The sequence below is a fragment of the Hyla sarda genome, chromosome 6 (assembly GCF_029499605.1).
Source record: "Hyla sarda isolate aHylSar1 chromosome 6, aHylSar1.hap1, whole genome shotgun sequence".
NCBI lineage: Eukaryota > Metazoa > Chordata > Amphibia > Anura > Hylidae > Hyla > Hyla sarda.
Window position 1 is genome coordinate 121,383,473 of NC_079194.1, and position 24,803 is coordinate 121,408,275.

General features: G+C 40.5%; 1 protein-coding gene across 3 annotated transcripts in view; it reads left to right on the top strand.

The window, feature by feature from the left end:
• PLXNA1 (plexin A1) overlaps positions 1-24,803 on the top strand; it is a 327,026-nt gene that overhangs the window by 65,901 nt on the left and 236,322 nt on the right. For all 3 annotated transcript variants that reach the window (XM_056524879.1, XM_056524877.1, XM_056524880.1), the window contains exon 3: positions 2,355-2,537. In XM_056524879.1, coding sequence (XP_056380854.1) covers positions 2,355-2,537 — 183 coding nt within the window. The remainder of the gene's footprint in view (positions 1-2,354; positions 2,538-24,803) is intronic.

Sequence of the window (24,803 nt, forward strand, 5' to 3'; positions counted from 1 at the left end):
CTTCAGGTACCCATTGGGAAAGATTTATCAAAACCTGTCCAGTGGAAAAGTTGCTGGGTTGCCCATAGCAACCAATCAGATTGCTTCTTTCATTTTTTAACAAGGTCTTTGCAAAATGAAAGAAGCAATCTGATTGGTTGCTATGGGCAACTCAGCAACTTTTCCTCTGGACAGGTTTTGATAAATCTTGGCAAAACTACAACTCTCGGCATGCCCAGACAGCAAAAGACTGTCTGGATATGCTGGGAGTTGTAGTTTTGTTGCAGCTGAAGGCACACTGGTTGAGAAACATTGGCGTAGGGGCTGATAGGAGGCACTGAGGCCTCCATTCTACTGCACTCTACCTTCTGCATGGCCATAGGTTTTAAAGGGGGTTTATTCAACTATTATTTATCAAAACCTGCGTGGAGGAAGAGTGGTGCAGCTGCCCTTAGCAACCAATCAGGTTGCTTCTTGCATTTTTTTTTTTTAGAGGCCTTTTTAAAAAATGAAAGAAGTAATCTGGTTGCCATAGGCAACTGTACCACTCTTCCTCTACACAGGTTTCAATAAATCACCCCCATAACCCATGAACAGGACAGGGGGGAACCCTCCGGCCCCCACCTATTGAGATGTACTCAACTTAGCAGTGGCGGCCATTTCAGCCAATAAACGACTCAGGTAGACAATAGCATGTGGCTACCCTAAGGCCATAACACACCATACATTCAGCCTATACTCGCGGTAGAGGCTGTGAACGTGATGTGAATGGGGCCAACTATATCCAGTGTAGACCATACACTATGAGCTAAACACATCTGTGGCACAAATCTCCATCCTGATAAATTGCTACAAATTATCAACCTGTATGGTGTATTACTTCACAGATAGATAGGATACAATGGTAGCGATACACTGATAGGATACAATGGTAGCGATCCATCAGCATTGAGGAGTACCAGGTTTGCACCTTATCTTAGGTTGCATTGCCACCGTGCTCCGACATTCAGGGTCAATTCAGCTCTTTTTTTTGGGTCTTTTTTGCGCCGAACTAATCCTGAACAGGTCGGCGCACAACTAACACCACCAGGTCCCAACAGATCCTATTTACATTTAAGGGGTATTCTGGTGAAAATCAATTTCTAGTGCCAGAAAGTTAGACAGACTTGTAAATTACAAAAGAAAGCAACAGTGTCCGGCACTGCTGGGGTAAACTTGTTGGGATTAGGGATGTAATGGGTCATGTAAGAGAACAGTGTAGAGATATGGTTGTGCTCTGGTTCGCTCTAAACAGCAATATTCCAAACTTCTTAATCCAAGGATAATGAAGAAAATGTAAATTACTTCTATTTAAAAAAAAAAATTTAATCCTTCAAGTACTTATCAGCTGCTGTATGCTACTAATGAAGTTGTATAGTTCTTTCCAGTCTGCCACAGTGCTCTCTGCTAACACCTCTGTCTGTGTCAAGAACTTTCCAGAGCAGGAGAGGTTTGCTATGGGGATTTGCTCCTTCTCTGGGTAGTTTCTGGCACAGGTTGATTCGAAAAAAAAAAATTCCACCTGGGTACCCCTTTAAAGGAGTAGTCCAGCACGCAATTTTCTTATTTTATCCGGTCCGGGCTGTAAAAAAAAAAAAAAAAGAAAACAAACTTTCTCTTACCTGCCCCAGGAGCTCCGGTACAGGTGTTCGGTCGCCAGGCTGTTTGCTTCTTGCTTCCTGTTAGGCTGAAGCTCCGTGTGACGTGCCAGGCTATCCCCGGCCGCAGCGATGTCCCGCCTCGGCCAGTGATACCCTGGCATGTCACACGGAGCTTCAGCCTAACAGGAAGTAAGAAGCAAACAACCCGGCGACCGAACACCTGTACCGGAGCTCCTGGGGTGCGTTGGCAGGTAAGAGTAAGTTTGTTTTCTTTTTTCTTTTTTTGCAGCCTGGACCGGATAAAATAAGAAAAGTGCATGCTGTACTACTCCTTTAATGGGGCGCATCTGGCATTAGGTATTTTAGGGGAGTTAAAAAAGACAAGCAGTATTTTTTTCTCTGCTCAACTCCTGTCCTCCTGCTGAAGCACCCTTTATTGGAGCACAATGACTGTGTGAATTTAGCCAAGATTATAATCTAGATAGATTATAATTATAAAAATGTGAAGTAATTTAACATGCAGATTCAATGTATTTATTTTAAATCGCTTTCACTTAGGGCACTGTATATGAAAAAGGGGGGTTAAGTATGTACCATAATATGAATGTCTGGTAGAACTATATGAATAGTACAGATGGACATAGGACCCTGTCCACAAGAGATGATGATATTTACGATGTAAATAATAATGCGCAAGTTGCAAATTTTATCTGAATGTATTTTCTCTTCTCTTAGCCCCTGCAGATAGACGACAATTTCTGCGGTCAGGATTTTAATCAGCCTCTTGGAGGAACAGTCACCATTGAAGGGACGCCACTTTTTGTCGATAAGGAGGATGGTATGACGTCAGTGGCGGCCTATGACTATCGAGGGCACACAGTGGTTTTTGCCGGTACTCGCAGTGGCAGAGTGAAGAAGGTAAGCGTGACATCCTACACTATATACTATGCATTGGTGTTTGTATGGGATGGCGTTTTGGCAGCTGGTTGAGGCCGCTGCTCCAGTCATTTGCTTGAGAACGCCAATTTGCATTATTGTAACCATTGAGGATTATGCAAAATGGGTAATTTTTTTTTTTTTTTTTTTATGTTTAAGGCCATTTGAGGTATCACTTTCCCCTAAAGTATCCATGTAAAGACATTGTAGGTTTGTATGGGGATTTTTAGGATAAGGAATAATTGAGGCAATGCAATTTGCCGCTCCCTTAATCCCTTACAGCGCCAGTGACATCAGGATAGATACACACATATGGATAGATACACTTCTTTTAGATTTCCAGCACCGGAGATATGTGACGAAAAGTAGAGATGGTGGGTGCAGGGTGGTTTCTGTACTTCACATCACTCATCTCATTGACAAACACTTTAATCTAAAATAGCTGATAACAGCAAACAATAGAGTGTGGTGATAGAATCGGATAACATATAGTCTATGTTCCCCCTGTTCCTCTCTTCCCCCCCCCCCCCCCCCCCGATCTTTATTTTTTTTTCATAGTTGCTGCCGAAAGTCATTGCTAACAGTCACATTTGGATGAATCATAGAAAATTGGCTTTTTAGTATTTTTAAAAAAGGAAACAAAACAGTTGATTTTTTTGAGGTGAGCGGCACTGAGCGTCTCCACTAATCAGATCTAGGATGTGCCGGTAAGCTGGAGCGGCTGTCACATCTCATTCTTTCGGTGACAGGTGTGGGCTTACGAGAACAATACATTTATCAGTCTGACTGATAAGTGGGGGTCGAATTGTAAAATTCTAAATCCCCCCCCCCCCCCCCCCACCCCCGTCTTTTGTTCTCATTGCCCAAATATTCTGTCACGTCTCCGCTGTAATTTTATCACTTTTGTTGGCATGTGTTGTGCATGGAACCTGGAATTTGCATTTGCTCGACTGGTTTCATAGTGATAATATGAGGATTTAAAAAGTGATTTCCGGTGTTGCTAAAATGCAGAAAGTCGTGTTCTCTCTATAACAACTTTTCTGATTTAGTGCGCCTCCTGCTGTTACAAAACCACAACTCCCAGCATGCCCGAAAACATTTATTTTGTGTCTCTTCTGTCACTTCAGCGGGTACAGCTATTCGGATGAGCATAGGTATGGAGACACAGCCTCTATTTATTATTTTTCCTCCATTACCTTTGATCAATGTATTCTAACGTTCCCTGTTATCAGCCATATCTCTGTATGTCTTCGCAAGGTTTTCACACACTGTTGCTGGTATTTTGGCCCATTACTCCATGCAGATCTCTAGAGCAGTGATGTTTTGGGGCTGTCGCTTGGCAACACGGACTTTCAACTCCCTCCAAAGGTTTTTTATGGGGTTGAGATCTGGAGACTGGCTAGGCCACTCCAGGACCTGGATATGCTTCTTATGAAGCCACTCCTTTAATGCCCGGGTGGTGTGTTTGGGATCATTGTCATGCTGAAAGACCCAGCCACGTTTCATCTTCAGTGCCCTTGCTCATGGAAGGAGGTTTTCACTCAAAATCTCACGATACATGGCCCCATTCATTCTTTTCTTTACTCGGATCAGTCGTCTTGGTCCCTTTGCAGAAAAACAGCCCCAAAGCATGAAGTTTCCACCCCCATGCTTCACAGTAGGTACGGTGTTCTATGGATGCAACTCAGCATTCTTTCTCCTCCAAACACAACCAGTTGAGTGTTTGCCAAAAAGTTCTACTTTGGTTTCATCTGACCATATGACATTCTCCCAATACTCTTCTGGATCATTTAAATGCTCTCTAGCAAACTTCAGATTGGCTCGGACATGTACTGGCTTAAGCAGGGGGACATGTCTGACACTGCATGATTTGAGTCCCTGGCGGTGTAGTGTGTTACTGATGGTAGCCTTTGTTACTTTGGTCCCAGCTCTCTGCAGGTCATTCATTAGGACCCCTCGTGTGGTTCTGGGATTTTTCCCACCATTCTTGTGATCATTTTGACACCACGGGGTGAGATCTTGCGTGGAGCCCTAGATCGTGGGAGATTATCAGTGGTCTTGTAAACCTTCCATTTTCTAATAATTGCTCCCACAGTTGATTTCTTCACACCAAGCTGCTTGCCTATTGCAGATTCAGTCTTCCCAGGCCTGGTGTGGGGGAAGCAGGACAGCTCTTTGGTCTTGGCCATAGTGGAGTTTGGAGTGTGACAGGTGTGTTTTGTGTTTGAGGTTGTGGACAGGTGTCTTTTATACTGGTAACAAGTTCAAACAGGTGCCATTAGTACAGGTAACGAGTGGAGGACAGAGGAGACTCTTAAAGGGGTACTCCACCCCTAGACATCTTATCCCCTATCCAAAGGATAGGGGATAAGATGTCTGATGGCGGCTTCCGAAACCGCTGGAGGCCCTCGGGCTAATACAATCCCGACCATGAGGACAGAAGATCGTGACGTCACGACTCCGCCCCTGTGTGACATCACACCTGCCCCTCAATGCAAGTCTATGGGAGGGGCGTGACAACTGTCACGCCCCCTCCCGTAGACTTGCATTGAGGGGGCGGATGTGACGGCGCACAGGGGCGGAGTTGTGACGTCACAATCTTCCGTTCTCGTGGTCGGGATTGTATTAGCCTGAGGGCCTCCAGCGGTTCCGGAAGCCGTTACAGGTGGGTGCCGCATGGTAGAATGCGGGGGTCCCCAGCGGCGGGACCCCCGCCATCAGACATCTTATCCCCTATCCTTTAGGGGGATAAGATGTCTAGGGGTGGAGTACCCCTTTAAAGAAGTTGTTACAAGCCTGTGAGAGCCAGAAATCTTGCTTGTTTGTAGGTAACCAAATACTTATTTTCCACCATAATTTGCAAAAAAAATCTTTAAAAATCAGACAATGTGATTTTATGGATTTTTTTTTCTCATTCTGTCTCTCATAGTTGAGGTTTACCTATGATGACAATTACAGGCCTCTCATATCTTTTTAAGTAGAAGAACTTGCACAATTGGTGGCTGACTAAACACTGTTTTGCCCCATTTCAGCTCACGGGAAGTCTAGAATCTTGCCTTTCACTATGGTTTTTCAATGCTAGTATACAAGAATTCTATTAAACTGTGCCCCTAGTGTTCTTGTTGTGTACTGCCAAAGATTTGTTTTCTTATGTTTTCTGCTAGCAATCACTTAAATTTGAGGAAGGACTTTTTATTATATTTTTGTCAGCTTTTGGTGTTTCATTACTATTTGACACAAGTTATTACTAATTAAAGCATAGAGAACAATTTCATAATCTGTTGTATCTATGTATTTATTTATTAGTATCTATCTACAGTATCTATCTCTATCTACTATATCCATCTACAGTATCTATCTATCTCTATCTACTATATCTACAGTATCTATCTCTAACCTATCTCTATTTACAGTATCTATCTACAGTATCCATCTATTTCTATCTACAGTATCTATCTACAGTATCCATCTATTTCTATCTACAGTATCTATCTACAGTATCTATCTACAGTATCTATCTACAGTATCTATCTATCTACAGTATCTTTCTATCTACAGTATCTTTCTATCTACAGTATCTTTCTATCTACAGTATCTTTCTATCTACAGTATCTTTCTATCTACAGTATCTGTCTAACTACAGTATCTGTCTATCTACTATATCTATCTACATCTATCTATGTATCTACAGTATCTATATATCTATGTATCTACAGTTTCTACATCCATCTATCTATCTACAGTATCTATGGTTTAGTGACTGTAATTATAACCAGGCCATATTGTCTGCAGCAGATTGGCATCTTTCACTTCATATCTGCACGCAATGTGTTAAGGCGTCTTGCAGTGGGCCATAAGTGGGATTGTGGCGTGCTCGGCACATCATGTCGCCAGGAAGCCTCTGCATAGCAGAAAAGCAAAATCTCAATATAGATCTGGCATTTAACCCAGCTGAAAGAAGCACTAGGAACGTGCGGCTGCCGATGGAAATTATTGTCCTCTTCTCTTCTGTGCTTTGCTGGTGAAAATTTTCATTCTTGTTTCCCCCCCCCCTCCCCCCCCTTATTTGGTTGGTGGGTGAATATTTTACAAGAAGTTTTTTTTTTCTATTAATCATTTGATGTATCAAATTATCAGGTTTTATCCTGCCAGATTATTGGAAGTATAGATCAAAAGTGAAGAAGCGCCTGGAAGTGGGCTGAATTTATTTTTTTTTACCCTACATGTTTTTGTATAATTGGCATTTGAATTGTATGGCTGATTATTAAAATAGAGATGGCATGGTTTTTATGAGCATTTCTATGTAGCATGTAGGCGTTTGTGTCTGATCATCTGGGTATAAATTATATGTGTGTATAATTTATGTGTATTATAGAAGATGCTATGAAGTAGATGCTTATGTATCTGACGGTTCAGGGTTGGGGTAGGATCGATATTTGATCTAAAGTGACAAACAGTGACTGCTCTCGAATTTCAGCTATTGAGCTCTAAATAGCAGGTTTGTAATAGGTCTTTAGTGTATCTGAGCCGAGGAGAAGGATAGTGGGGGTAGGGTGGGGATGACTGGCGATCAATGCAGAAAGTGAGCCAGAGACTGATACGTTCAATTATGAATCCGAGAAATGTAATGATTGTTTTGGTATTGTCTTTCCTGGCGCTAGTACTATATTATTTTTCACAAGGCAGTATTTCTTGAGAGGTCTCTAGTTACTAAGTCTTGTGTCCCATCATACAGTCATGGCCGTAAATGTTGGCACCCTGATGTTTTTCAAGAAAATTAAAGTGTAGCTCCCACCATCCATTTTTTTTTTCTGTCCCTGCCTATTGCCCATCTATCCCTAACCCCCTCCCTGCCTTTACATTTTTTTTTAATTATATTAAAATGCCTTTTTGTCTGCCTGGTAGTGTGCTCACTACCAGGCAGACTTCCCCAGCAGGCACCACGTCACTGATGCCTGCTGAGGCCGGCACTTCCGCCCTTAGCTCACTATACAGGGTGCCTCCAGCTGTTTCACCACTACAACTCCCAGCTTGCCCTGACATCTACTGGCTGTCAGGGCATTCTGGGAATTGTAGTGGTGAAACAGCTGGAGGCACCCTGTGGTGAAAACAATAACTTTGTTTAACCATCGCAGCAGTGCTACTTCGGGAGTGGCGGCGGCGCTCTCCCGAACCCCGCTGCTCCCCCACCCCAATCCTCCAGTGGTGAAGACTTACCGGAGGATCAATGAGCTGCCTCCGGACAGGGTAACGGGGGTGGGCGGGCCCGCGTGCGAGGCCAGTGGAGCTGGCCAATGCGTGCAGCCCCAGCTATCAGCGTGCTCGCTGTCGCCTGTTTGATTGAAAGGCGGAAGCGAGCACCGCAGTGACTGGATTTCGACTCATTGCCAGGCTTAAATGAGTCGAAATCCAGTAGTGACGTCACTGCAGAATGCATTCAGCCACTAGGAGGGCGACCCCTAGTGGACGAATTTAAAAGTGATTTTAAACTTGTTTAAAATCACTTTTTTTAATGAAAGTATATTAGAGATATGTTGTAATACTTAAGTACTACAACATATCAATTTTTAGATTTCATGACAGTGCCCATTTAAGTACTTCTCACAGAAAAGGATTGCAGTAACACATTTTTCTATACACATGTTTATTCACTTTGTGTGTATTGGAACTAAACCAAAAAAGGAGAAGAAAAAGCAAATTGGACAAAATGTCACACCAAACTCCAAAAATGGTCTGGACAAAATTATTGGCACCCTTTCAAAATTGTAGAAAAATAAGATTGTTTCAAGCATGTGATGCTCCTTTAAACTCACATTGGACAAGTAACAGGTGTGGGACAAGTAACAGGTGTGGGCAATATAAAAAAATCACACCTGAAAGCAGATAAAAAGGAGAGAAGTTCACTTAGTCTTTGCATTGTGTGTCTGTGTGTGTCACACTAAGCATGTGCAACAGAAAGAGAAGAGAACTGTCTGAGGACATGAGAACAAAAATTGTGGAAAAATATCAACAATCTCAAGGCTAAGTCCATCTCCAGAGATCTAGGTTTGCCTTTGTTCACAGTGCGCAACATTATCAAGATGTTTCCAACCCATGGCACTGTAGCTAATCTCCCTGGGCATGGAAGGAAGAGAAAAATGTATGAAAGGTGTCAACCCAGTATAGTCCGGATGGTGGATAAGCAGCCCCAAACAAGTTCCAAAGATATTCAAGGTGTCCTGCAGGCTCAGGCTCATTTTTAATAATATTATTACATAAAGTTTATATTTTATATTTCACTTATAATTTTTGAGTAGCTCCTTTTTTCTTTGGGTTCATTATTACTTGGAGTCTAACAAAGAGGCTGTTTTGCCTACGTCGCTAGGGGTTGAGGTAGATATATATATTTATTCTTTTTTACATGAATACCCAATTTTGGGCAATACCATACATTCCTAATACTCATTGATTTGCTCATACCCCACACAATAGTGCTTGTTTTCATGTTCTTGTTGTAGCATCAGTGTCAGCACGCACTGTTGACATTTTAAATGAAATGAAACACTATGGCAGGAGACCCAGGAGGACCCCACTGCTGACACAGAGACATAAAAAAGCAAGACTACATTTTGCCAAAAATGAACTTGAGTAAGCCAAAATCCTTCAGGGAAAATGTCTTGTGGACAGATGAGACCAAGATAGAGCTTTTTGGTAAAGCACATCATTCTACTGTTTACCAAAAATGGAATGAGGCCTACAAAGAAAATAACACAGTACCTACAATGAAACATGGTGGAGGTTCAATGATGTTTTGGGGTTGTTTTTCTGCCTCTGGCACTGGGTGCCTTGAATGTGTGCAAGACATCATGAAATCTGAGAATTACCAACAAATTTTGGGTCGCACTGTACAGCTCAGTGTAAGAAAGCTGGGTTTGCGTCCGAGATCTTGGGTCTTCCAGCAGGACAATGACCCCAAACATACATCAAAAAGCACCCAGAAATGGATGGCTACAAAGCGCTGGAGAGTTCTGAAGTGGCCAGCAATGAGTCCAGATCTAAATCCCATTGAACACCTGTGGAGAGATCTTAAAATTGCTGTTAGGAAAAGGCGCCCTTCCAATAAGAGAGACCTGGAGCAGTTTGTAAAGGAAGATTGGTCCAACATTCCTTCTGAGAGGTGTAAGAAGCTTATTGATGCTTATAGGAAGCAACTGATTTTTAGTTAGGGGACATTATTATAGTAGTATTTGTATATATAAAGCGATATTATAGTAGTTATATTCTTGTTCATATGGGGCAGTATTGTAATAGTTAAAGTCTTAAACATAGGGGGGTAGTATTATGGTAGTTAGTCAAATACATAGAGGCACTGTTGAAGTGGTTAAATTCTTGTACATACCGCCAGTATTATACCAGTTGTAAAGCTATAATCTTGTACATAGGGAGAAGTTTTATCAGAATGATATTCTTGCACACAGGGGAAGTATTATAGCGGTCCGTTTTTTTTTTTTTCTCTCTACATAGCTGCGCTATCTTATCAGTTATATTATTTGTGATTATTCCAAAATCATGGCTCTATGCTTAGCAATAACAGCTCACATAAAAAATGTAAAAAAATGTATTTTCATGGAGTCTAATAATTTAGTGGAGTTTCCTTTTAGCTCTTAAGCCTCATGTGTGTTCCTGTGAGTCGCCTTTGCGCACTTATCCCTGACATGGAAAATACTGTGGTCCTAACCTCTGCCCAGCTCCACTTCCTAGGTCTGTGATGATGCAGAGGCTTGTGTTGTGCCGTCTTGGATGACAGCCAGTATCTACCATAGCTTTAGTGGATGAGATACTTAATGCTGCATCATCAGTTATGTGATAGCCATGAGGCAGTTGGTGTATTCCCCCTCCATTCACTGACCTTCCATGAGGACAACCCAGGTGTTTGCCGAAAGATGAGAACCTGCAGAGGCGGCTGTGCCAGCACTCATGAGCTTTTAAGTATGTCAGACCGGAAACAGTAAAACTCGGTAGTATTTATGGTACTTATAACAAATTCACTATTCAGGAGATCAAGGGATTTTCCAGTGATTTATAAATAAAGTTAACAATTTAAAATTATAAAATTATGTTTTTGATTGACCCAGATTTCCTAGGTCTTAAATACCCCTAGGGATCTGTGAGGATCTATTCAGTGTGGCCTGGGCCAGGTATGTTTCTCATCACGTGCATCCTTTTAATTTAATTAAATTTTTGGCTTTGTTAACATGAATTATTGCCAGCTCTTTTGGCTAGATATAGTCTTGGATTCTTGTCTGAAGCATGGGATTATAGACAAGCATACCTCTTTATGCAGGGTCCCCCTCTGGTATGGCTTGCAGAATGCCAAGGAAGGGCCCTTAGGAGCCGCAGTTGGTATAATGCTCACATTATGCAGCAAACAAATGTCTGTTCACGCGTTTCAGCTCCTTGGGACATTAATCAATCACCAGGACCTGTCATGTTTCTTACTTAGGGCTTGGAAAAACAACTGGAGAGGGGCCAGAGTGAATCTTCGATAGAGACAAGCAGCTGATCTCTCACTAGGTCATGCAGATTCTTTACATGTCTTTTATGTGTCTAGCTTCTGTATTTCACAAAGAAGGTCGGCCATAAAGACCAGGTGAAAATGTCTTGTGAAAATTTACCCCTCACTATGTTAATTAAAACTCAACTTTTATTCCAACCAATAAAGGTGAGCAAAAAAATAGGGTGAAGAATAAAAACCCATCACTTTCATACACCTTTCTGTTAAATGTTCATGGCTGCTTTTTAGAGTACCTTTTTCCTGAGCACACCTGCAGTGTGTGCCAAGATGGTTGGTGTTTGTGCTGAACTTTAAAAATAACGTCACTTGACTTGACGTCCTCACTAGTTCTGCTCACTAATTCTGACATCACCTGCTCAGGAAGGGTGTGTCTGAGGCAAGCACAGAGCCCTCCCTCACTCGCCATGCATTCACTTTCTCCTTTGCTGTGCTGGGTCTCTTCATCCATTCACTGCAGGCTGCTGTCTAACCCCCTTCTCTCTATTTTCAGACAGGAGTCTGATAGAACAGGAGTGAGCACAGAGGAGTCCAAGTCCCACCCTCACTTACTGGACTTTGTTCTAGCCTGTGCTTCAACTGTGAAAGATGATGCTTCAACTGCACAGGATTATGTTCTGGATGGTCTGGGGATCCCTAGTTGTATTCTATAAAAAGGAGATACATTTTTTTTATGACATATATTAGAAAGATTAATGTTTTGTCAAGTTGTACAACATATAAAAAGTTTTTGATTTTGACAGAGCCCATTTTAACTATTATTTCTCAATAACCTGTGTTGGTAAAATGAATGGCTGTGGTCCAGTAGGTAGGAAAATCCTAATATAAATTAGCTGATTTGAACAGACATTTTGATTGGCGGGATCATCTCCTATCTGTCAAAAAATATTTGATTTATATAACAGGAAGTAGGCAAAATTGTTAGGCTGGGTTCACATCACGTTTTTGCCATACTGTTTTCAATCCGTTTTTCTAAAGAAAACTGTATGGCAAAGAAACGGATGGAACAGTATGGGAAAAAGTAAACCGCATGCGTTTTTAAACAGTATACTGTTTTTAAAAGTGCATACAGTTCCGTCAGTTTTTATAGAAAAAAACCCATACGTTTTTGAAAATGTTGTACATTTTTAATGGGAGGGGTCTTGGGTGGGGACTTTAGGATTCAAATGCGCATGTGCAAAGTAAAAACGTATAAGTTTTTCCCGTATGGAACCGTATACATGTGCATTTCCCATTGATGTCCATGTTAAAAAAAAAAAAAAGAATGCGGTTGCAGTACGGGTTGACCACGATTTTGTCTCCGGTTTAAAAACCGTACTGCAACCGCATATGTTTTTTTTTTAAACATGGACATCAATGGAAAACGCACATGTATACGGTTCCATACGGGAAAAACGTATACGTTTTTACTTTGCACATGCACATTTGAAACCTAAAGTCCCCTCCCATTAAAAATGGACAAAATTTTCAAAAACGTATGTTTTTTTTTCCCCTATAAATACTGACGGAACTGTATGTACTTTTAAAAACAGTATACTGTTTAAAAACGCATACAGTTTACTTTTTTCCCATACTGTTCCATCCGTTTTTTTGCCATACGGTTTTCTTTAGAAAAACAGATTGAAAACAGTATGGAAAAAACGTGATGTGAACCCAGCCTTACCAAGTACCACCAAGCTTTCATCCCCATAGGTAGATTGGCACAGAACAGAGAGTACAGAAAACTTGAGCAATCCCATGGGGACAGGGTTCCTGGGTTGACAGTTCTTGGCATCATCACACCATGCCTTTCTCTGTTTCATCCTGCACTAATAATCATCAGATTCATCAGATTTTTGGTGACATTTAAGCTTGGATTGGGAACCTACTGTTACAGCTACAGCATATTTTATGTGATCATGGAGTATTTGTAAGTCTCATGACATTCTCCTTATAGTAGAAGTTGGACTTGGTCCACTTAATAGTTCTATTCTATTTATTTTGTATTAAAACTCTATATTTCCTTTCCCAGGAGGCCTCTGAACTTTTATGGTATGCTGCAGAATTTAACACTTTTAGATTACATCATATTTCCTTAGTAAACACACGATAGGGGAAAACCTAAAGCTTTTTTTTTTTTGCAATTTTTTTCTGTTTCATTTTTTTTTTTTTTTTTAACTATCATAACTTGTCATAACTGGACAGATAACACCTATTACAAAAATACTATACCTTTTTTGAAAAAAAAAAGGTAGAATGCAAAAGGTTAGTGGAGCTCACGGAACGCAAAGCTTGAGGTTAACCGGAAGCGGACATATACACCCAGATGTCCCAACTAGAGATGAGCGAACTTACAGTAAATTCGATTCGTCACGAACTTCTCAGCTCGGCGGTTGCTGACTTTTCCTGCATAAATTAGTTCAGCTTTTCGGTGCTCCGGTGGGCTGGAAAAGGTGGATACAGTCCTAGGAAAGAGTCTTTTAGGACTGTATCCACCTTTTCCAGCCCACGGGAGCACCTGAAAGCTGAACTAATTTATGCAGGATAAGTCATCAACTGCCGAGCTGAGAAGTTCGTGACGAATCGAATTTACTGTAAGTTCGCTCATCTCTAGTCCCAACAAATAGAATCTATAGTAAACACAAAAAAGGGGATCGGTCCTCAAAAGCTTCCAGGGGTCCCGAAACTGGTACCTGACACAATGGAATAGGTGGGTGGCAGTATAGAATGGAAGAGTATTATAAAAAATGTTTATATAAATGTATTGATCATATTAAACATAAATAAAAATAAAGAAACAGACAGATCGCTGCAGGGCCTTTGAAGCCACCTCCTGCTAATTATTTGTATAGTAATATAAAATATAATTGAGAATAAAATTTTATATAAAATGACACTGAACTGCACATAAGTAAACAAATTCTATCAGCTGACAAGAAGGATTGGCTGCTCCTGAGACTTATCAAGCCTAAATATATATATATATTCTGCGAGGTCCCATAAAGATCAAACGTGCCTGTAGATAGAAAGGTACAGTAATTCCTGTGGAATAATGTTGGCTCTACGAGTGGCTAATAATGTTCCACAGGAATTACTGTACCTTTCTATCTACAGGCACGTTTGATCTTTATGGGACCTCGCAGAATATATATATTTAGGCTTGATAAGTCTCAGGAGTAGCCAATCCTTCTTGTCAGCTGATAGAATTTGTTTACTTATGTGCAGTTCAGTGTCATTTTATATAAAGTTTTATTCTCTATTATACAGTGGTACCCACAAGTTACAATGGTCGTCCCGGAACCAATTAATATTGTATGTTGAAACCGTTGTTTGTTGAGACCATAACTCTATGGAAACCTGGTAATTGGTTCTGAAGCCAACAAAATGTCATAAAAAATAGGGAAAAAAGTGAGGATTAAAGAATAATAAGTAGATAACTAATATATATATAAAGCAAATCATTACATATAAAAGTAAGAAAGATCTGCTGGGAGCTGTAAATCACTGTCTATGTCAGTGTTTCCCAACCAGGGTGCCTCCAGCTGTTGCAAAACTACAACTTTCAGCATGCCCGGACAGCCAACGGCTGTCCGGGCATACTGGAAGTTGTAGTTTTGCAACAACTGGAAGCACCCTGGTTGGGAAACAATGGTTTATGTAGAGGACAGGAGCTTCTTCAGGGTCCTATACAGTACACACAGTGTCCCAAATGGAGCCGCCCTTACTTGGTGTCCAAAAGAGCAGCTAACCTTGGCCCAGGTAAGGAGTAGTACAGAACTTGTAGTTCCTCCCTGTACTGTAGGGGGCGCTACCAGACAGCCAGTCAATGCAGGCACTTCAGTAATACAGGTGATTTACCAGTAAAATGCCCATTCTGATTGGTCAGTTCTTCTAGTTGTGACACGTTTTACATATCTGGATTGTCTGTACATTGTATGTTGAGTCTGGTTTCAAGTTATGATGGTCCAGAAAAAAACATTGTATGTTGAAACTATTGTATGTTGAGGCCATTGTAAGTTGAGGGATCACTGTATATATTTTATATTACCATAAAAGAATTAGCAGGAGGTGGCTTCAAGGGCCCTGCAGCCATCTGTCTGTTTCTTTATTAAATTTTTTTTTTAATTTTTTAATATCAATAAATTTATATAAAAATGTTTTATAACACACTTTTTTTTTTTTAACTCTATATACAACATGACAAAGACAAAATCCCTAACCTTAAAAAACATATATCCCAAGTAAACAGGAGGAGACCCCCACATACATATATATCAGAAGAAAAATTGTCCGGAAGGGTGGCACTGTCCAATAGAGGGTGCTCTGCTTCCCATGGTCTGACTCAAAAACCATAGATTCAAACAATGTAAAAAGTAGAAGAGCGGCACTCCGGTCAAATTATGAGATTTATTCCCCAATTTATGTTACAAAGTGCAACGTTTCAGCCTCCCCATGAGTCCTTTCTCAAGGCTTGAGAAAGGCCTCACGGTGAGGCTGAAACGTTGCACTTTGTAACATAAATTGGTGAATAAACCTCTTATAATTTGACTGGAGTGCCGCTCTTCTACTTTTTACATTGTTTATATATATATATATCAGATGGTGGTATTTACACAGAGGAACATACAGTATCTACACCATAGCATAAATCCCTAATAATCACCAATAGTATAATCAGTTATATAACCTCTCCAAAAATAATTAAATAGCAAAACTACCTGTAGTCTACATCCTCCTGCAATGTAGGGACCCCCGCCAACAACTCGATGCACATTTCGTGGAGGACCACTTCGTCAGGAGGTGATACTACCAAGCTACCCCTCTGTATACTTGGGGATATGCATTAGGGATTCTGTCTTTGTCATGTTGTGTATAGAGTTTTCAATAAAGATATAGTATTTTTGTAATAGGTGCTAACTGTCCAGTTATTTTGAGTGGTAGCAATGTAGGTTAAGTAGCATTTTGATAATCTGCCTATTGCACAGAAAGACTATATATACCTTTGTTTCCCCAAGATGGCAGCTTTCCTCCAAAAACTTATTTTTGGGGTGACAATGCGGAGCTGCAATACCACATGCAACCAGTATGCAGGTGTGGTGCTGTTTTATGAGCAAAGCATCATTTGTCCCAGTGGGACACAAAGCTATAATCTATCAGTCAGATGAATACAGCCATGCAGTGCCAAAATATGGGGGTATATGCTAGTATTGTAAAATTTACTCTGACATCTCATAATCCGGAAAGACTGATCAACCAGCACAAATATGTGTCACTTGACTCTGCGGAGAAAGAATGTGAGCTATAATTCTGCACTCAAATCCGAAGCGTGAAAGTTGTTGTACATTCAGACTATAAAGATATCTCCAGGGACGCTTTTCCCAGACTAAATACGCATTACATTATGTTCTTATTTTTTTTTTTTTTTTCACACTCAGCGGTAGAATTTAACAGGGGTGAAGGCTGCAGATGTTTTTTTTTTTTTATCTTGCATAGATATTTTTAAAAAATATATATATTTTTATGTCCCACCAAACCCCTCTCAAGTATCACAACATAATTAAAAATTGCTACATATGCAAAGTGTATTATGGCACCCAATACTTAATTTGCCCTTTTTGCTGTTTTGATGCGCAGCTTGTGTGGATGGATGGTACTGGTTAGAGATGAGCGAACTTACAGTAAATTCGATTCGTCACGAACTTCTCGGCTCGGCAGTTGATGACTTATCCTGCATAAATGAGTTCAGCTTTCTGGTGCTCCGGTGGGCTGGAAAAGGTGGATACAGCCCTAGAAGACCCTTTCCTAGGACTGTATCCACCTTTTCCAGTCCACCGCAGCACCTGAAAGCTGAACTAATTTATGCAGGATAAGTCATCAACTGCCGAGCCGAGAAGTTCGTGACGAATCGAATTTACTGTAAGTTCGCTCATCTCTAGTACTGGTGTGTTCTGTTCTGAATCAACAGGTCCGGTTATGCTTTACTGTAGAGCATTGTTTTCCCAACCAGGGTGCCTCCAGTTGTTGCAAAACTACAACTCCCAGCATGCCCAGACAGCCTTCGGCTGTCTGGGCATGCTGGGAGTTGTAGTTTTGCAACACCTGGAGGCACCCTGGTTGGGAAACACTGCCGTAGAGGTATACACAGAATAGTTAAGTGATTTTTTTTTTTGGAGGTACGGTACATCGATGATGATACTGCAGATTATGTATGGTCAATTGAGGTCAGCGTCAGCAGTCTGCCCTTCTGACATTGGCACACAGACCCTTCGCACCCTCCACCCCTGCAAGGCTTGTACTATTGATTTTCCTAAACCCTCAGCAGTCCTTTCCGAGAAGTTGACAGTCTTCTGCAATTGTAAGTGAAATGTGTGTTTTCAAGAATACTAATAGTGTTCCAGCTTACTCACGGAACTCCTCATGTGGTCAGTAAGCAGAGAATGTTCCATGCTAAGTGTATCTTCTTAATGCAGTGGAAGACCTGAAAGTTTGGTGCCAAATTCAGACACCCACCCATGCTGCTATATTTTTCCTTGCGAGGATTAGAGCGGTAAATGACAGCTCCAACGAAGAGGTCACTTTTTGGCCAGGGTAAAATAAAAAGGTAAAGGTGTGTGGGGGGATCATCTTACATTATGATATTGGACAATTATACTTTTTCTGAAGAGACAGTATTTTTGTGTAAAGAACATGGACAGGCATTTTGTTTCAACGTAGAAGCTTAAAGGGGTATTCCAGGAAAAAACTTTTTTTTTAAATATCCACTGGCTCCAGAAAGTTAAACAGATTTGTAAATTACTTCTATTAAGAAATCTTAATCCTTTCAATAATTATCAGCTGCTGAAGTTGAGTTGTTTTCTGTCTGGCAACAGTGCTCTCTGCTGACATCTCTGCATGTCTCTGTAACTGCACACAGTGGAAGAGGTTTGCTATGGGGATTTGCTTCTAAACTGGGCGGTTCCCGAGACATGTCCATGTGTCACCAGAGAGCACTTAGACAGAAAAGAACAACTCAAATTCAGAAGCTCATAAGTACTGAAAGGATGAAGATTTTTTTAATCAAAGTAATTTACAAATCTGTTTAAAGCGGTATTCCAAGCCAAAACTTTTTTTTTATGTATCAACTGGCTTCGGAAATTTAAACAGATTTGTAAATTACTTCTATTAAAAAAAATCTTAATGCTTCCAATAGTTATTAGCTTCTGAAGTTGAGTTGTTGTTTTCTGTCTAACTGCTCTCTGATGACTCACGTCCCGGGAGCTGTGCAGTTCCTATGGGGATATTCTCCCATCATGCACAGCTCCCGGGACGTGACATCATCATTGAGCAGTTAGACAGAAAACTTCAGAAGCTAATAACTATTGGAAGGATTAAGATTTTTTAATAGAAGTAATTTACAAATTTGTTTAACTTTCCGGAGCCAGTTGATATATATATATAAAAAAGGTTTTGCCTGGAATACCCCTTTAACTTTCTGGAGCCAGTTGATATATATATATATATATATATATATATATATAAAAAAAATTTTCCTTTTAAAGGGGTACTCTGGTGGACATTTTTTTTTTTTAAATCAACTGGTGCCAGAAAGTTAAACAGATTTGTAAATGACTTCTATTAAAAAATCTTTACCCTTCCAGTACTTTTTAGAAGCTGTATGCTACAGAGGAAATTCTATTATTTTTGAATTTCTTTTTCATCTTGACCACAGTGCTCTCTGCTGACACCTGATGCCCGTATCAGGAACTGTTCAGAGCAGGAGAAAATCCCCATAGCAAACCTATGCTGCTCTGGACAGTTCCTGACATGGATAGAGGTGTCAGCAGAGAGCACTGTGGACAAGACAAAAAATTAAAAAAGAAAAGCATTTACTCTGTAGCATACAGTTGCTAAAAAGTACTAGAAGGGTAAAGATTTTTTTAATAGAAGTAATTTACAAATCTGTTTCTGGCATCAGTTCATTTAAAAAATAAAAAGTTTTCCACTGGAGTACCACTTTAAGAGAGTGCCAGGAGTCAAAAAAGACATGCTTCTATATGGTTGCAAGGACAAAATTAATGTAGGAGCCTATTCCCAGGGGAACCCTTTTGGCCTCAATACAAAAGCAGCATCCTGTTGTGGTGATATTCCTATTTAATACCATCACACTAAATGGCTGCTGCTTCAGATGTGACAGTCCATGAATTGCAATGGGAGGCGGCTTTGGTTCAGTCTGAACTATTTTGGTCCAGAATTTTGCCCAGTGGAAGATGAGTGACTTCCTGAAAGCATCTTGTTCCTATAGATAAAGTTTTCCAGGCAACGTCACGCAGAGAAGATGGAAGTGATTCACAGTTTTGGGAGGTTGAGAGTATTTGGGAACAGGAATTTAGTAATCCAAAGTCATTTCCGGGACATGGGTGGGTGAGAATGCTCTGAACACGTACAGGAAGCCATCTTCAGCCACCATCATCCTCATTTATATTATAGTTCTATAGTCTTTTGGTATGTGGGAAATGTCTTTGGTGGCTCTTCATTATGGCGATGTGTTAGCTATAAATTCATTTGTCACCTATTGAGGTTCTTCAAAGCAGCTTTTTGTTAGGGCTTTTCTCGTCTGCCGAATCTCGCTGCTCCAGACCATTAGCTTTGTTTTTGAAGCACTTCCATGGTGCCTGAACAGTCATCGGGCTGCACTTAATAGTTTTGTTGGTTCAGATACTGAATAGAGACAGGTTCTTGCAAATTTATGTATATTCCCCATCGGCAACACAGAGGGCTGGTCCCCCTGGCCAAATATAGGATATTTCCTTTCCCCAATTCCATTTACATTGTCAGCTCTTTGGCTCGTTATATCCATATGTGATTTCAGGGGCACCAGCAGACCATCTCGTTTATATGGTAGCCTCCTGAGAACATGTGGGAAAGGGGGATTGGATATGTAGGATTTAAACTGCTTGATCCTTTTGTTTTCAGGGATATAAGCAGGTTCTGGCAATAGGTTTTTCCCCATTAAGTATACATGCATGCTGAGCATTTGCATGCAGTGTTTGGGAAATATGGCTGTCTGCTGAGCATTGTATGAGATCGGTTTAGTTTTTTGGGGGTATATTACTTTTAAGTAATAAATCTTATTCAGCACAGTTGCTGCTCCCTCCATGATTATGCAGTGGTAGATTGTAAATCACTGATATGGTTGAAGCTTAGCCCCCCCAATCATCCAATGAGTGGTTCCTCTAAAGGCCACTTCTCAGGCAGTGTCATTGTGTAAGTCTGCTGTCACAAACTACAAGTCTGAGGAAATGACCATGGGCTGGCATACCTGTGTAACCCAAACTCTTCCTATGTGGAGTCTGCCGGCCTGTTATAATGAGATGCTGTTGTTAGGACCTCCTAGATTTTTATTGCGGTGTAATTGATTACGAGAAAAGAAAGTGTTTTATTACCGTTTGGCTCCAGTAAATGGCTTCGGCAGAATACGGCCGGTGGATCCCCCCACCCTCCCCGAAAACATTTTTTTTTCTCTCCAAGATTGTTACCACAGCTTCTACAACCGCACCGTAAATGTCATGAATTTTTATTACCCTATTTCATCTCACTTTGTGTCCTTGTAAAATTGGGACCAGTGTGTTGTTGTTTTTTTTTTTTTCTTACCTTTTTTGTCCTTCGATTCACTTGCTTGAAATAGTTACTGATGGTGGAGCAAGCCATTGTGCTTGACCAGCTAATGTTTATGAAGCCATAACCTACATTATGAGTAAATTATATCTCAATGGCCTTGCTGGAGGCATCTGTTACCTCATGCCTCCTACTTGTAATGGTTGCATTGATTTCAGGTAATAAGATCTTTGCACAACAAGGCTGATTTTTTTTTCTGCAGCATGTTGCACGTTTTTCTTAAATCCCCAGCATGCTTTGCACTGTTTTTTTTTATTTATTTATTTTTATATAAAGTAAATTTTTTATTACCTTGGCAGTTTCTTTTTTTCCCTTTTTATTCTCGTTTTCTTTGCACATTCCCATACTTCCTGTGGTTTTTCTGTTTTCTTCCCCAAAGTCTCCCCCACCCCCTTATTCCCTCCCTGTTTGCTTTTCATGTTTTGGTGTAATATGTAGCAGATGTGAATCCCTGCACATGTATGTGTGTGTATTTATATCTTTGGGCAGCATAACAATAGTTGCGTTGTCTAAATTGTACGTAGTCACTTTTGTTGTGTTTGGGATAATTGCCGTTTAGTTTCATAACGAGCCAAGGGGGAGTGAAAATATGTGAGGTTTAGGAGACTGGCGGCCATCTTAAGACCTGGGGGGAGGTGGTTATGTATAAAGCTTGAATAATTCCTATATTTACTCTATATTGCTAGAATATTAATGGACATCCTATAACAAAGAACTCTTCCAGTCATAGATTATGGCTGCCAGGGGCATGTTAGTTATCAAGTCTCAATCCTGCTTATTCATTTCATGCCTTCCTTTTTCTTTGCCCTAATTCCTTTTTGTCATAGACCCCGATGATTAGATGGCTAGAGGGCGTAAAGTATCTTCTTGAGAAGACTACTAAGGTGGCTCATGGAGATTTATAGGCAAGAACATGAAAAATAGCCCCCCAACAAAAATAAGAGTAATACTCCTGTGCCACCTAGATTATCCATATGTAGATAGGTTTTGCCTTTAATATGGGTCTGAGAGGTGTTATATGACTTCTTAGGGAGACTGCCAAGTTGGCATAAAAGATTTATTGGCCAGGCAAATGGCTCTCCTCCAAAAGGAAAATGGCTAGCTTTCTAATACCACCTATTGGAAGAACTGTTAGTTAGCTTCTTCTTTTGGAAGAGATTCTGGCTTGGTTGATACCTTGTCATTTTTTCAAGATTCTTCAGATAGGTGGCAGTAGAGAGTCTGCTCTTATACTTCTGGAAGATAAAATCATTGCGTAGAATACCAGAATCATATTGAGGACTGACGGAGGCATGGATGAATGTGAGATCATAAAAAAAAAAAGTTGTAAAAGAAAAGCAAAAGCAATTTTTTAAATATTGGGTTCAATCTATAATTACTACTTAAATACTACTATTCCTTTTTTTCCTCAAAGTTCTTTTTTTTTAATATGAAATGTTAATGATTTTTTTTCACAACAACTTAACCTCAGGGGGGTGGGAGTGCGGGGGCAATATGCTATTGCGTGTTACGAAGCTACCTTAGTACAGTCAATAATATGCCCCTCCAAATGAAATGCTTGCTGACAAATAGTTCTCAAGAGTTTATCTAGTAGAACATGAAAACGCAAACCTTATAATTACTTCCCCTTTAAATTCTCCCAGCCATTGTTGAAGGTTGATTCTGGAGATATTTTCCGTCTTTTGAAGTCACATTTATGGAGGGGAAAAAGGTGTAATGGGCGAACATTTGTTTTTAATTTGTGTTTTAAACAGTTTCTATTTTCTCATGCCATAAAATATCAGCATTTCAAAGGCCCTGCAAATTAATTGAATTTCTTTTATCTGCAGAGGAATGCGTTCTGGTCTTATAGGCCGTTAATGGCTTATCACATTGCTTTTATAGTCCTTTTGTTGTAGCTGAATGCCGAGTGGTTGTTTTTTTCTGTTTTTTTTTTTTTTAATTTTTTATTTTTTTTGTATATGTGTTGAATTTTGATTTCATCTGAATGTAACCTGAAATTTAAATTACTATCTTGGCGATCAGATCTTTTATTAAACCATGCTTTTTAACAAGCCTACAAATGTTGTTTTAATTCACAGACCATGTACAGATTTTATGATTTTCTGTGTTCGCCGAGGTATTCTTTACAGGGACATTTATTGTAAGCTGTCATGTGCTGTTGGTGATGGCAGCCATCTTATGAGTAATGCAGGTAATCATAGAGATGCCGTCATAACTTAATAATAAGATGGTTTGTAGTCTAATGCGGAGTGGGATCTAAAGGGGCTCCTACTTGGGAAATGATCCTCAGTCTTAAAATATTGCAATGTTGCGCGCAGATGTTTTTTTGCATTTTTCTTTGTTCTTATTTCCCCCCCCCCCTTGATTTTGCTCTGTCTTTGTGGTCTCTGCTGCTTGCATGCTCTTCTGCTTCCTTTTGTTCTTTTTTTGCACGTCTGCTTGCTCATCTGCTTTTCTTCTAACTTGCTTACTTGCTCATTACTGTTCTCACTTGCCAGCTCTTTACCTGCACTTTCTCCTGTCTCACCTTGTTCCCAAGCCTGTTAGCTTGCAGGCATGCCCTTGCTTGTTCTTTCTCACCCCCCTGTTCTTTTCTGCTTTTTCTTCGAGAGAGCTCCAATGTAATATCTTCACCAGGCCTCCCACTTATTGTGGGACTTTTATAATGTCTACCTTTCCTCCTTGCTCGCCTATTCGTTTACAAGCTTCCTTTATTTACTCTTGCTCACCTGCAATCTTGCTCGTGTGCATGCTCCTCCTTTTACTGGTGGAACTTAAAGAGCCTATGGAAAATATGTACTAGGGTTTCCACCTACCATGGAGCCTTTATAATGCTAGCATGTCCTTATGTGGCAGAGGGGTCTTTGGGCCCTACAGGCCCTATAGCTAGGCCTCTGCTTCCTCACCATGTTGGTCTCTTAACAGTGTGGAATTAAAAATTTTGGAAATAGGTTTGTCCCTAGATTAAAAGTTATCCCCTTTGCTTCCCAATTCAGTGAGAGGACATTTGACCTCCATTCTTGTTATCATTGGGGTCACAGTGGTCAGACCCTCATGATCACCTACTTTTAGGATAGGGATAACTTTTGCTCTTGGGATAGCCCCTTTTGCTGATTTCTTTGAGGAAATATCCTGTTATGTTTTTAGTCGTGCAGTAGTGGCAGCTACATTTTATAGTTTTTCGGCTATTGGGGTTTATCCAGTGTCTGTCCTACCCTCCACCACTAGTTGTAATGAATGCAAAGACTGCTCACACATTTCGACAGCCTGCCTGTATGTGGATGTGTGAGATAATTATGGTGTATAGGTCACTGACTTCCTGTGCATCCTATATGGCATCTATATTAATATCATAAAGCAGCATTCATATTCCAGCATGCAGCTGCTGAGCAGGGACAGTCGCACTGTGTCCACCTCCTGCGCTTAATGGAAGACCTTACAGTGTGTCCTGCCAAAAGCCTGATGTCATTTGCCATATTTATCCAGCTGACCCCTGGGTGAGGGGTTACCTTAAGGGCATCCAGTTGCACAGGGCTAGTCATGTCTGGGAGCTCGAGCCAGGACAGGATCCTTAAGGTTTTCAGAGGCATCTTCAATTTCCCTGGCTGTGCAATCTCTGCAGAGTGGCAATAATTCATTGTTGCCGTATATTAAAGGTGACCTTGCTTGTCAGCTGGGAAGGGGCCAATGAGCAGGTTATTACTTCCTGCTGTTAAGCAGTTCTATTACACGATTAATAAATATTGTTTTCACTGGTGTTCTGGAGCCATGGTATTTCCCATCTATAGTTCCGTGGACTATTGCTCCATATCCAACAGACTGCCCCTAAAATGTGTAACTTTATTTAGATTTCTGTTATGAATGGAATTCCAGAAATACAGTAAACACTGACACAGGTATCGGAAGAATAGTAAGGAGGAGAGTGGGAAAGTGTAGATATCCTTGTACATCTATCCACATGTATACAGTGTCTTGTATAATTATTCACTTCTTTTGCCATTTTGAAAATTTTTTGTTACAGTTACAATTTAAATGGCAATAATAACAAAAATGTTGGATGG